Consider the following 12,972-nt stretch of genomic DNA (forward strand, 5'->3'; position numbering starts at 1 on the left):
CAAGGAGACGTATCGTACTCGGACTCTCTATTTGTAACCTTTCAAGACTGTATTACTTCTGAATATATGAAAGACTCCATCTTAGTTCGAGGATAGTTTTCGTATAGAACACAATGAATTATCTAGAATATCAGAATATGACTTATTTACCTCATGACGATTATGAAATCTGGGGGTGGAAACGAGCTGAGCTGAGCTAGGCTTGTCTCAGTTTGAACGAGCTTGGCTCAATCAAGTTACCGAGCTAAAATTTAGGGTCAGCTCAAGCTCGGTGGCGGCTCGAGCTAGCTCAGTTGGTTCGCAAGCCAAGGTCAATATCTCAATTTCATAGCCTTGACTGAGCTATGAGATTCAAGCTCGGCGGAGAGGCGGTGATGGCTGGCACCAAGCACTATGCTGCGAGATCGCGGGGGGCAGATAGCCGGAGAGGCCAGTGAACAAAGAGGTGTTGGGTGGAGAAGTGGTGCCATGGCGGGACTATCGCCTGCGGCTAGGGGACCTGGGGGCGAACATCCAGAGAGGGAGACGGTCAGAGATGCGACAGGCGGCACCTTGGCAGCTTGTCTCTATCGTCTGGCGGGTGATGACCAGATGGGAGGGGGAGTCTCAGTCTTGGAGGCGTGTGGGTGATATGGCAGGTGGCGGACTGGCAACGCATGTAAGAGTCTTGGATACTTGGATGAACCCTAAAGGCTGACGCCCGATGAGTCATCGTGCATCTACGCTGGGCTATGCATGGGTTGGGCTGACTGCCGAGCTACTGAGCTACTCACAAGCCAGCTCAAGCTCAGCTCGTTTAGCCATTGAGCTAGTAAGGTGGCTCAGGCTCAGGTCATTTAATCATCGAGCCGAGCCTATTCGAGCCTGAGCTAGCTCACGAGCCTCTAACTTTATTTCCAGCCCTAATGAAACATACCATATCAAATGAAGGACACGTGTACGATGGTGATCTATCTTTAGAATATACCATATTTCGAGTAAATCTTTAATTATTTAATTATCAATCCTCATCAGCAACCTTGAGTTGTGCGATCCAATATAAAGACGTCTATATCTTTCCGTACCGATCCAATCCTATGCCTTGTCCTGTCGATCTTAGATTTATTGATGTCCCTTTGTCACTATTGGAGATCATGGCTTCTATCATCTATAGTATACATGTTGTGTCTTGGCCCGTTGCCTGCTTAATACGACGACCTTAAGTTGCACGTTGCTTCTTAATTTCTTTATAGAAATCATGTTACTAGCTTTATTTGTTTTTATTTTGATTTTTTTCCAAACCTATATTTGATATGGAGCATTCTTTTTTCTATTTTTAATCCTAATTTCAATTATTATGAATTGTATTTTACATGGACTATTTATTTAGATATTTTGCTTCCCAATCCGTACAGAAATCAAAATAGTAATTTTTCATTATTGTTTATTCTGAATTTTAGTTATTGATTAATTATATTGTACATGGACTATTTGTTTTGGTGCATCACTTTCTTTCTATGGAAATCTAACTACTTATTTTCTAAAAAAATAAATTTCAAATATACATGGAATCTTTATTTAGGTATTTTGCTTCCCAATCTATAAGGACATCGAACTACTAATTTTTATTATTTTTTATTCCAAATTTTAGCTATCGGTTAATTGTATTTTACATGGATTATTTATTTAGGTATTGCTTGCCAATTTGTAAGGTAATAAAAATACTAATTTTTTATAATTTTTAATTCTGAATATAATCTGAACTATTAGATAATCATACCAATCAATGGTGTAGATATTTTCCTTGTTTTCAATTAATATGGTAATTTCTTCTCTTTGAGAGCGAACGCTGAGGTTTCTTTTGTTGGCCATTTACTAAGATAATAGATCACCAGCAAGCAGTGATCACTAAGCCACAAACCAATAAAAATATAGGAACTTATTTAAATTGACTTGCGTTTTGTTTGAGTAGTATTGTTAATTGACACCTCTTCAACTGCCATCTCAATAAAAAGAGATGAGTCGAAACAGAATATGAACTTTCGACTGAATAAACTTCAAAATGTCAAGTTAAATTTCAATTTTAAAATTCAAAATGAAAGCTTCAACTCGCAAATTTGAACTTTTAGATACCAGTACAATTCAACTTTAAAATTTAATTTCCACACCAAACTCTTGAACTCTAAATCCGATTCCAATGTAATTGGATCAGCTAGAGGATGTGACATTGTGGCGGCGGGAGCCAAGATTTGAGCAATGGAAGTTGGAGGAAGAAGGCGAAAACGCTTCAAAGCAGGACCATGAGTGGTACAACGTGAATTTCTTGCGGGATTATCTCTTCCGACGAATGGCTAGCTCTTCTCTCGTCTCCTATTAGGCTATACCTATGACAATGTCTTTTACCGGCACTGAAGATGACACAAGTAGTGTGTGGATACTTTGATGAGAGGAATTATGCTGACAGGGCTGTAAGGAATAACAAAAGAAAACCAAATCAATGAATAACCGACAATGCAAGTTTGACCCAGCACTTTTCTAGACTTCGGTCAACTAGGGTTAAGGATGTAAATGGATACGTAACAGGTAATTTTGGATCATAACTTAGTTATTTTTTTTTTTAGCTTAGTTAGATGAGAGTGAATATTTAGTTTATTTTTTAGTAAAAAATACAAAACTTGTATCCCTAACTAGGTTGACCAACAACATACAAATTGCCCGCTCACGTTAAACTTGTGATACGTTCCATGTGTTGTAATCAGAACCCTAATATGTTGTTCTTGATGGGCTACAACTACAATTACTTGGCATTAATTCTTGCATGCCTTTACCTAGAAGAATCTGTTTAGGTATTTTTCTTCAAAGATAGAATGAACTCATAACGGATAACTACACCAATGTAATATTATAATTTCCATAATTTTCTGTTCTCCAGATGAGAATTTCCACCATGTCTATTCCAAAAAAAGCAAATCTTTCACATTTTTTAGAGGAATAAATGTTACAAAAAATACAGCGTGAAAAATGGCACAAAAATTAAACCCCTTCTCAGCCCGGCCCACAACTAAGGCCCAACCACCCCTCCTCCTCTCCATTGTCTCCGACGCCCTTCTCACTCGCCAACCTCCCCAAACCCTAGCTCCCCCAAATCCCCTTCCCACCGAGATCCGATCTCGCCGCCGCCGCCGCCGCCGCCATGGCCACCGGCGGCCACCCTAACCCGAACGCCACCCCATCCCAGCCGCGCCCGCCGCATCCGCAGCAGCAGCAGCCGCCCGGAAGCTCCCCGGCGACGCCCCTCACCCACCTCCGCCCGCCTTCCCTCGCCGGCTCCCCTTTCCAGGGCCTCTTCCACACGCCGCCGCCCCACAACCCCGCCTTCCAGATCCACATGGGCGCCTCCTCATCCCCGCAGACCCCGCTCATGGCCGCCGCCGCCGCCGCGGCCTCCGCCAAGCGGCCCCCGCAGAAGCCCCCGTCGCGGCCCCCGGCTCCCGGGTCCTCCTCTGCAGCCGCGGCGGCGTCGGCGGCTGCCGCGTTCAAGGCTGCGGCCGCGGCAGCCGCGGTGGCTAATTCGGGAGGCGTCGACCTCACTCCCGCGGCGCGCCGGAACAAGAAGCGCAAGCTCCCGGAGAAGCAGCTCCCCGACCGCGTCGCGGCGCTGCTCCCGGAGTCCGCGCTCTACACGCAGCTGCTCGAGTTCGAGGCCCGTGTTGACGCGGCGCTGGCGCGGAAGAAGGTGGACATCCAGGAGGCACTCAAGACGCCGCCTTCGCTCCAACGCACTCTCCGCATCTACGTCTTCAACACCTTCGCCAACCAGGCGTCGCGCACCATCCCGCCGCCCAAAAACGCCGACCCGCCCACCTGGTCGCTCAAGATCATCGGACGTGTGCTCGAGGACGGCGCCGAGCTGGACCCTGCCAGCGTAGTGCCCAAGCACAACCCGGTGTATCCGAAGTTCTCCCAGTTCTTCAAGAGGGTGACGATTGCGCTGGACCCATCTCTGTACCCGGAGAACCCGCTGATTGTCTGGGAGAATGCACGGTCCGCCGCCCCACAGGAAGGGTTCGAGGTGAAGAGGAAAGGGGATAAAGAGTTTCTTGCAAATATCCGGCTGGAGATGAACTATAACCCCGAGAAGTTCAAGCTGTCACAGCCACTGATGGAGGTGCTTGGGGTTGAGGTGGACACTCGGGCGCGGGTGATTGCTGCCCTCTGGCAGTACATTAAGGCGAAGAAGCTTCAGCACCCTAGTGATCCTTCATACTTCATGTGCGATCCTCAATTGAAGAAGGTGTTTGGGGAGGATAAGTTGAAGTTTGCAATGCTGTCGCAGAAGATATCTCAGCATCTGTCTGCTCCACCACCCATCAACTTGGAGCATAAGATAAAGCTATCAGGGAATGGAGCGCATGGTAGTGCTTGCTATGATGTGCTGGTGGATGTTCCCTTCCCGCTGCAGAAGGAGATGATGGCATTCCTTGCCAACACAGAGAAGCACAAGGACATTGAGGCTTGCGATGAGGTGATATCCGCTTCAATCAAGAAGATCCATGAGCACCGCAGGAGGAGGGCATTCTTCCTTGGTTTCAGCCAGTCCCCAGTGGAGTTCATCAACGCATTGATAGTGTCTCAGAGTAAAGATTTGAAGCTGGTTGCTGGTGAAGCGAGTAGGAATGTTGAAAGGGAAAGACGAGCAGATTTCTATAACCAACCATGGTAAGCTCTAATAATGACTATGCTTTACCACTTGTTTTTCTTACTTGAATGTCATATACCCATGTGCTAACAAAATGATTTCCATTGAATAATGAAATAGGGTTGAGGATGCTGTTATAAGATACTTGAACCGAAAACCGGCTAGTGAGGGCCCAGGTGCTGGCCCTGGTGGTTCTTGAGGAGTGGATTGCTGTAGTGCTCTTTTGGTGTAGAAACAAATTATCTATTATGTACTAGTAAAATTCAGAGATGTTAGTGAGAAGATTTGTTCGGTGTTGTGAAAGTCACTGTATGTTGTGTTCTATATTACCAAACTATGGTGGAAGTATAATGCGAAGTGATGAGTTGAACATATGATCTTATTAGTTGCACCGAACAAACCACAAGGTTAGCTTGTATGGTACCGAACTGGTTGCCATTTGTCAACGAGTCTGTGCGCATTCCTCCTGCTGGAGCTGGAGCTAATGGTTGACTGAGGAAGACGTTTAGAGGGGACCTGATAGAGTGTACTTTTGTGTTTGAATGTGGAAGTGGAGCGAAATGGAATGAGATGTCTTTGTCCCTGCCTTTAGCAGTACCACATGGATTAATAATTTAACAACTATCTTTTGCGCCCTCTTATTATCCTCTTACAGTACCTCATGGGTCGGTGTGACATGATTCATAACCTTTTTTGACTGCTACTGTGCCAGAGTTTTGTTTTCCCTGACTGGTTTGGTCAAGTCTAAGCTTCATCGTTCTTGCTAAACCTGAGTGTAATTACCGGGTGCCGGTCCTTCAGCTACCGTCCTTTTCCCCTAGTTACTAGCAACCACGCGTGTAACACGTGAAATCAATAATAATGCGTAAGAGGCGAGTGGAGGGATTTGATTAGCAACCACGTTTGTGTTAAATATACGAAATCAATAATAATGCTTAAGAGGTGGGTGGAGGGAATGGATCTCGTAAGAGACGGCTTTTCAAATTAGCGTATACAGGTTTTCAAATTAGTTGCGAATTAATTTGATGGGTAGAGAAAGAAAGAAGCGGAGAAGGAAGGAAAGATGGAGAATCAATTTTGATTGTGAATCATTTAAACGTGTAAAATATACGGTATAGTGTCTATTTTATAGGAAGTATAGATTCAATTGAAAATGCAAATATGTTATCCCATAGTGAGGTCATGAGCTCAAAATGCATGTTCCCCTGACTCTGGATGCACTCCAGACATTGATCCGCTCTTGCGTGTTTTGAGCTCGCGCGCAATGACGCAATGCATCTCGGTTTTCAGAATACGGTTGCCGGCACCTGCAAGATCCGGAACTTTGCTCGGGCAAACAGCTCCCAGTTCTCCAGCTTCACCGCTGCCTGCCACAAGCAGTGCTGCTGCCTGTGAGCGTGAGATGTGATTACTTTCCAGCTCATTGAGATGACTGAATGGTTGAACCCGCTGTTCTTACCCTCGTGTTCCTTGAGCTCTGTCTCCATCCTAGGTCACGAGCGGCGCCGTGGGGGTTTCTACTTTGCAATGGATCAGACATCTTTGCAATGGAGCAAGCAGTCATGTTCCTTGATCATTGGCGCCTTTTTGTTTTGTCTTCTGATTAGAATTCCGATTATCGTAAAGCACTAGCGGGAAGAAAGGAAAAAAAAAGCGTGACGACAGGAACACGGTGATCTCATCCAGACGCTGTGATCAGCTAGCGAATTCCGTGCGAATGCTACATCTCACTATAAGTCTAGAATACAGGAGTGTAATGTCGTGGCAATGACAAAAAAATGTAACCATCACCATGAGTTGGAATGCCTGATTTTGAGAACGTGAACATGAGCGGTAGAATGAACACCCACAAAATCTCTCAACCATAGATTTAGACGGCGATATCACATTCTGAGCAAGTTCAGCTCAGGCGAATTTGGAACGTAGGAATTTCACAGGCGTTTTGCAGATGTTTCATGGCGACCATAGATTTAGAACAGTTCAGATTTTTCTTAAACTAGTCATTAGGTGTGTCCATGTGCACGCAGGAGCGGGATTTCGAGAGTGGAATACATGCGAGTGGAGTAGTAAAGATTGAGTGGTATGAGATGGGTAATTTCTACGAACTTTAGAGGTAGTCTACAGGACGTCCTGCGTGGTGCGAGAATCACTAAGTATTTTTTAAGTACTAGACATTGGGCTCACCCATGTCAGCCAGGAGCTACGAGAGGCGACCGACGTTCATGGCACGCAGTGCGCTGGGTAGGCGGGCGCGCGAGCCAGAGGCGAAACACGAGTGCGAGATTTCCAGAGCAAAATACATGCGAGTGAAGTAGTAGAGATTGAGTGACATGAGGTTGGTAATTTTTGCAAAGTTTAAGGGTAGTCTGCAGGATTAGAGTCAGGACGCTATGTCTGGTGTGAGAATAATTACATACTCCCTCTAATTGTAAATGTAGGTCGTTTTAGCCTTCTCAACTATTCTTTAAATATAAATCATTCTCAAACTTCTATGCACTTTTTTCTCTTTTATTCCCTTCTTACCCTTATTTAATAAATACTATCACTCTCAAAAAAATGAGTTATCTTTTTCAATGTAAAATAAATAAAGGGTAATAAGGTCATTTGATCTATTTTCTTAATTCTTATGTATAAATCTAAAACGACTAACATTTGTAATCGGAGGGAGTATTATTTAAGTAGTAGAGATAGTAGAGGTTTAATTTTTTTTTTGCTGATTTCATTCTAATTGAAGGCCATTTGAATTGAAGGCTCCAAGCAGACAAACCGGCAAAAACAGCATCGGTTGCCGTCTTCTCCTTCCATTCTCCTCTATCCGTCCGCCCTTTTACTACCCTGCCCATCGAATTGGTTCGCTACCCTACCCGGCCGCGGCGTGACGTCCCAGCCAAACCAAACCCTAGCCCGCCTCCGGCGATGTCGGCGCCGCCGTCGCCTCCGCGGGAGGGGGAGGAGGGCGTGCTCCCCCTCCCCGTGCCCGTGCCCGCCGCCGTGGCCGGCGACGACAAGGTCCTGGCCGCGGCGCAGCACATCGTCAAGTCCCTCGCCACGTCCAAGAACGCAGCCGACGACATGATCCGCATCCTCTCCGGGTTCGACCACCGCCTCTCCTTCATCACCTCCGACCTCTTCCCGTCCCCGTCGCCCGGCCTCTCCGACGCGGCAGGCGGCGGCGGAGCGGAGGCCGAGAGGGAGGAGGAGCCGCCCTCGCTGGCCGCCTTCGACGCCGCGGAGCAGCTCATCCACCTCTGGGACACCACCCCGGAGGTGCTCGTCTTCGAGGCCCCCGAGGACGACGCCGCGCACTACCTCGCAGCTGTCGACGTCGCCGTCGACCACCTCGCCGCCGGCGGGCTCGCCGTCTCGGGCCGCGCCGGTGTCGCGGTCCAGCTCGCCATGGCGCGGCTCGAGGACGAGCTCCGCCACCTCATGCTCCGCCACGCGGTGCCGCTCGACGCCAGCGGGCTCTACTGTTCGCTGCGCCGCCTCTCGCTGGGGTCCATGGATGACCTCGACACCTCCTCCGAGTTCGATCCCGCCACCCCGCACAGCCAGGAGGGCGCGCCGGACACTGCCCGCAGCGCCAGCCTGGCGGGGAATAACCCCTTCGACGACCAGGTGTTCGACCTGGTGCGGCCAGATGCTGTGGATGAGCTGCGCGCTATCGCCGACCGGATGGTGCGGGCAGGTTATGCAAGTGAACTCGTGCAGGTGTACTGCGCCATCCGGCGCGACCTGCTTGATGAGTGCCTCGTGGTTCTTGGCGTTGAGCGGCTCAGCATCGATGAGGTGCAGCGCATCGAGTGGAAGCATCTGAATGACAAGATGAAGAAGTGGGTGCATGGGGTCAAGACGGTTGTCAGGTGCCTGCTGACTGGTGAGCGTCGGCTCTGCGACCAGGTGCTTGCTGTGTCCAATGAGCTCCGGGATGAGTGCTTTGTTGAGTCCACCAAGGGTTGCATCATGCAGATCCGTAACTTCGGGGATGCTGTGGCTGTGTGCACTCGCTCGCCGGAGAAGCTTTCCCGAATTCTTGACATGTATGAGGCACTTGCTGAGGTGATCCCTGAACTGAAGGACCTGTTCTTTGGGAGTTATGGGGATGATGTTATCCATGATTTGGAGGGGGTTCTTGAAAGGCTTGGTGATGCAGTGAAGGGTACTCTTCTTGAGTTTGGGAAGGTCCTACAGCAGGAGTCATCACGGCGGCCGATGATGGCTGGTGAGATCCATCCAATGACACGTTATGTAATGAACTATCTCAGGTTGTTGGTTGTTTACAGTGACACACTTGACACACTTTTGGATGACAATGGTGCTGGAGATGTAGATCATAATTTTTTACATAATGGCACCGATGAGGATGGAGAGTATCTGAAGAGCTTGACTCCACTTGGACGCCGTTTGGTTAAGCTGATATCTTACTTGGAGGTCAATTTGGAGGAAAAATCTAAACTTTATGAGGATGGTGCGCTGCAGTGCATATTTTCCATGAATAATACACTCTATATTGTCCAAAAGGTGAAGGATTCTGAGCTTGGGAGGATTTTAGGTGATCACTGGATACGGAGACGCCGTGGGAAGATCCGGCAAAATTCGAAGAGCTACCTTCGGAATTCGTGGACCAAAGTTTTGTCTTATTTAAAGGATGATGGACATGGCAGCGGCAGTGGAAGTGGCAGTGGGAGCTCAAGCTCTAAAATCAAGGAAAAATTTAAGAGCTTCAACTTGGCCTTTGATGAGATATACAGGAGTCAAACACTCTGGAAGGTACCAGATCCTCAGCTCAGAGAAGAGCTCAAGATATCTATATCTGAAAATGTGATCCCAGCATATCGTGCTTTTACGGGAAGATATGGTAGTCTAGTGGATAGTGGAAGGAATTTGGGAAAATACGTAAAGTACACCCCAGAGGACTTGGAGAATCATCTATCTGATCTATTCGAAGGGTCACTAGGGTCTGCCAATCATTCCAGGAGAAGGTCGTAATTCCTTTTGATGGTATTTTGCTACAGGTATGCCTTCGATACAAGGGACACCATATCGCTGAACTGCTGGAGTAAACACCTGTTGAATTGGTGCTTGTCCCCTTAGATGTTACAGTGCTATATACAGGAGGAGGATCATTTTGTTTCATGTACTATCTGTTTATGTGTACTAATAAATAATGTACATGTATCTTTCTCAGTGTATCCTTATCTTTGCGAATTTCATTATCCAAGGCTCCAAGCTCTGTTAATTGGAATTATTAGAGAGGCTGCTTATTGGAATAGATCAGCATGTTATATAAGTTTCAATGTTGGACTAACATATTTTAAAATTGGTATATTTAGACCCGAAATAGAAAGTAAGGGAATTTGAGATTGCAGGCTTCCTTTAGAAATTATTATTACGGATCGCAGGATTGACCATGATGTGCTAAATCTGTTTATTGTAATGTTAAAATAAGAACAAACATCAGTTGAATACCTTGGCTTAAATCTACTTGCTTTTATTTTTTATGCTAAAGCCTAAAGATTGTGTACAGTCTTGTTAGATCCACAAATAAAGTTTAGTTTTAGTTGGACTGTAGATTATTGGCTTATTGCTATGCAGGAACGTTTATTGCTATGCAGGAATGGTGTTCTTTATGCAATAACAGTCCATTTATTTTTTATAAGGTGCCCGCAGATTCCAAGATCCAAATTGTATAATTTCTTACTAACAATACAGTTTACTGACACAAAATGGTACCACTAGATTCATGTTTGAAAGTATTTTCATATGATCATGATTTCATAGTTTCTATAAAATATATCATAAAAGAAATGAGCGTTCAAAGTTCAATTTTGAAGATTGTGCTAAGTAAAATCACGCCTTGTAAAAATTAATGAACTATGGTTTTAGAAAATGAATATCATACATATCCATGAATGATTGGCTATCTCATTCATTTTACTCACAAAAATCATATAATATTTCCCAGTGTTTCTGGTCCCATGATCTTGCAAACTTGAGACAGGCTTGTTGGTGTTTCCATATCTTTTTCTTTTGAGCATCTCACAGAGTGCATTTGGACCATTCTTATCAAAATGAAAGTAGTTATTGTTGCTGCTGTTAGGACTTCTACTCTTGGCAATGCTTGACGTCTTAATTTTGGTGTCCTGTTCTACCTCATGCTTTGTTGGTGCTATTACATTGGACATATTCTCTTCTTATAAATGCATCATAAGTTAAGTGATGTTTAAGAAATAATGTACTTGTATTATTCACTGGGGTCTGAATATCTCTATTATCTTTGCTGGCAACTGGCATGTAAAAAACGAAAAGACAAAATCTACAGCATGTCATCCATTTGTTGTTTTTACTTTAAATGCAGTTAGCAGTTTACTTAAGTGGATAAATCATGAGAGATCTTTTTGGACTCCCATGGTATATAGAAAATTTTTGGACACATACATTGCTCTTATTAAATGGATGAACCATTTGTACAACCCATTTGTAGAAGTTCTTTACAACCAGTAGATCAAATGGCTAAAATCACTTGGGCGATCACTCATCTATTAATCAAAGGGGCAAAAACACCTTGTTGCAACGAGCTATACAAATAGGTTGTATGTGAAACATTTTCCTAAATGGATATCTCAATAGAATTTAGATGTGACTCTTAAAGGAGCACACTGTCTTTTATAAATGAATGAACTTCCAAAACAGGAAAATTATCATTATTAGTTATTTATATTAAGTGCATTTTAGATCTATGGCCATAATAGCCACCACCAAACAGCAGCAGCAAAACCCCATCTTCTAATCTGGACAAGTTATGCAGGTAGTATTGTTTCTGTAGAAGTGGGGTTTGGTGGTAAGGTTGGATTTATATATAGCAAGATCCTCTTGCAGTAAAAGTAGCATATTTTCTTGCATTAATCTCCTGTGAGGTTAAGTTTCTGACTGTATTGGCCAAGTTGCTAAATCCTTATGTGCAGTAATATATTTGTATGCAACTCCTATCTTATTTAGCCTTTTGCAGACAAGATTCTAATGAAGTACTAAACTTACATACCTCCCCTCGTGTCTAAAGGGGCATGCACAACTTTAGGATGATTCTTGTTTTATGAGGTGCAAGGGCATTTCATGATTAAGACATTAAGCAGCTCCCATTTGATCTTCTAAGAATGCTTCCATCAACAACTTCATAGGTCCGTTAATTTTCACTCTTTGCTCTTGGCTATATATGGAATATGACTATCAGAAGCTGTTTGCCTCTGTTATAAAATTGGCTTGTTTTACTGTTGGCGCTAATCTTCTGTGTCAAAAGACGTAGACCATATATTCATATAGTTCGATTAATCCTAGTGTTCATTCTTAAGCATGTCTGACATCAACAAGTTCGCCATTTTCTGAAAAAAAAAAAGCTTTAATTCAACTAGAACTTGAGGTTGTGGTTGTGGGATGAAACCAAGTTCTTCAGTTTGCTGCATACTCGGCACGAATCCATTTACGGCTGAACTCAAGTGCTGTTCTCTTTTCTTTGCATTCTGTTCATTCAAGTTAGCCATATCTTTTGGTCAGTTGTATTTTATGCTAGAACTTGTTTTTGCAGTGTGATGTAGATAGAAAAAGTGTGAAGATGAGCTACCGACAATGTTAATGCTGTTACTGCAGGAGAACTCATCGCCAGTTGCTTCAAAAAGAAGGGGAAAAAAAAAAGAAAACTTCTCCAGTTCACTGGACAGCTCCAAAAGTTTCTTATGTAAGATGAGTTGAATGTAAATCAGCAAGTTAGTGCCCATCAGATCGTATCCTGTACGTACATGTCACTCTATAGTTACTTTTCTAGTTGTTTTCTTCAACATAATGGTGATTATCGACTTGTACCGGCCCCAGTAAGGACATTCTTGATTTAATTGATAGCTTCTTGTTTCTGACTTGCATATCACGTAAATACGCATCAAAGAAATAAGTTTGATTTTTTGCGAATAAATTTGATTATCTGTTCATACTAACAAGGTGCATCATGTCTCCTAGATAGGTAGAGATCTCTTGTGTTTGTCATTATGCATGAAGTCTCGAAAATTATCAACAGTGCAATTTTGATTCTTTCGATGATCAAAAGTGCACGTGTTAAATGTATAAGGTTTGTGGCATGATTATGCAATTTCACTCCTGGTTACTAAACAAATGTAGTATGAACCCGCTCCAGGGTTCAATTTATCGACGTTAACCGGTCAAAATTCGTGATTACCAAGCTTATCGTTCCGGTTTGGTTTCAGAAACCGGACGGTAACCGAATTTGAATTAAAAATTTTTAAAAA

General features: G+C 44.3%; 2 protein-coding genes across 6 annotated transcripts; both read left to right on the forward strand.

Annotated features, from left to right (window-relative positions):
* The first annotated feature begins 3,053 nt into the window (after positions 1-3,053).
* Positions 3,054-5,050, forward strand: LOC133924076 (SWI/SNF complex component SNF12 homolog). The gene is made up of 2 exons (XM_062369448.1): positions 3,054-4,698; positions 4,799-5,050. Exons 1-2 carry the CDS (start codon positions 3,173-3,175, stop codon positions 4,875-4,877), a joined length of 1,605 nt encoding a protein of 534 aa, XP_062225432.1. The 5' UTR covers positions 3,054-3,172; the 3' UTR covers positions 4,878-5,050.
* A 2,400-nt stretch (positions 5,051-7,450) lies between these two features.
* Positions 7,451-12,585, forward strand: LOC133924077 (exocyst complex component EXO70B1-like). Of its 5 annotated transcripts, none has more exons than XR_009910751.1 (3): positions 7,451-9,693; positions 11,688-11,856; positions 12,261-12,585. XR_009910751.1 is itself a non-coding variant. In XM_062369449.1 (2 exons), exon 1 carries the CDS (start codon positions 7,595-7,597, stop codon positions 9,665-9,667), a length of 2,073 nt encoding a protein of 690 aa, XP_062225433.1. In that variant the 5' UTR covers positions 7,451-7,594; the 3' UTR covers positions 9,668-9,693; positions 12,261-12,585. The 5 variants fall into 5 exon arrangements, 1 of the variants encoding a protein (XP_062225433.1); XR_009910753.1 differs by having other exon boundaries at positions 12,323-12,585; XR_009910752.1 differs by having other exon boundaries at positions 11,739-11,856.
* Positions 12,586-12,972: the final 387 nt, after the last annotated feature.

Source organism: Phragmites australis, chromosome 7, assembly GCF_958298935.1.
Source record: "Phragmites australis chromosome 7, lpPhrAust1.1, whole genome shotgun sequence".
NCBI lineage: Eukaryota > Viridiplantae > Streptophyta > Magnoliopsida > Poales > Poaceae > Phragmites > Phragmites australis.

Excerpts from the sequence above, each read along its gene's own strand:
- LOC133924077 (XM_062369449.1), top strand. The coding sequence starts at position 7,595 with ATGTCGGCGCCGCCGTCGCCTCCGCGGGAGGGGGAGGAGGGCGTGCTC.
- LOC133924076 (XM_062369448.1), top strand. The coding sequence starts at position 3,173 with ATGGCCACCGGCGGCCACCCTAACCCGAACGCCACCCCATCCCAGCCG. Across the intron at positions 4,699-4,798 it reads GATTTCTATAACCAACCATG|GGTTGAGGATGCTGTTATAA; the intron begins GTAAGCTCTAAT and ends ATAATGAAATAG.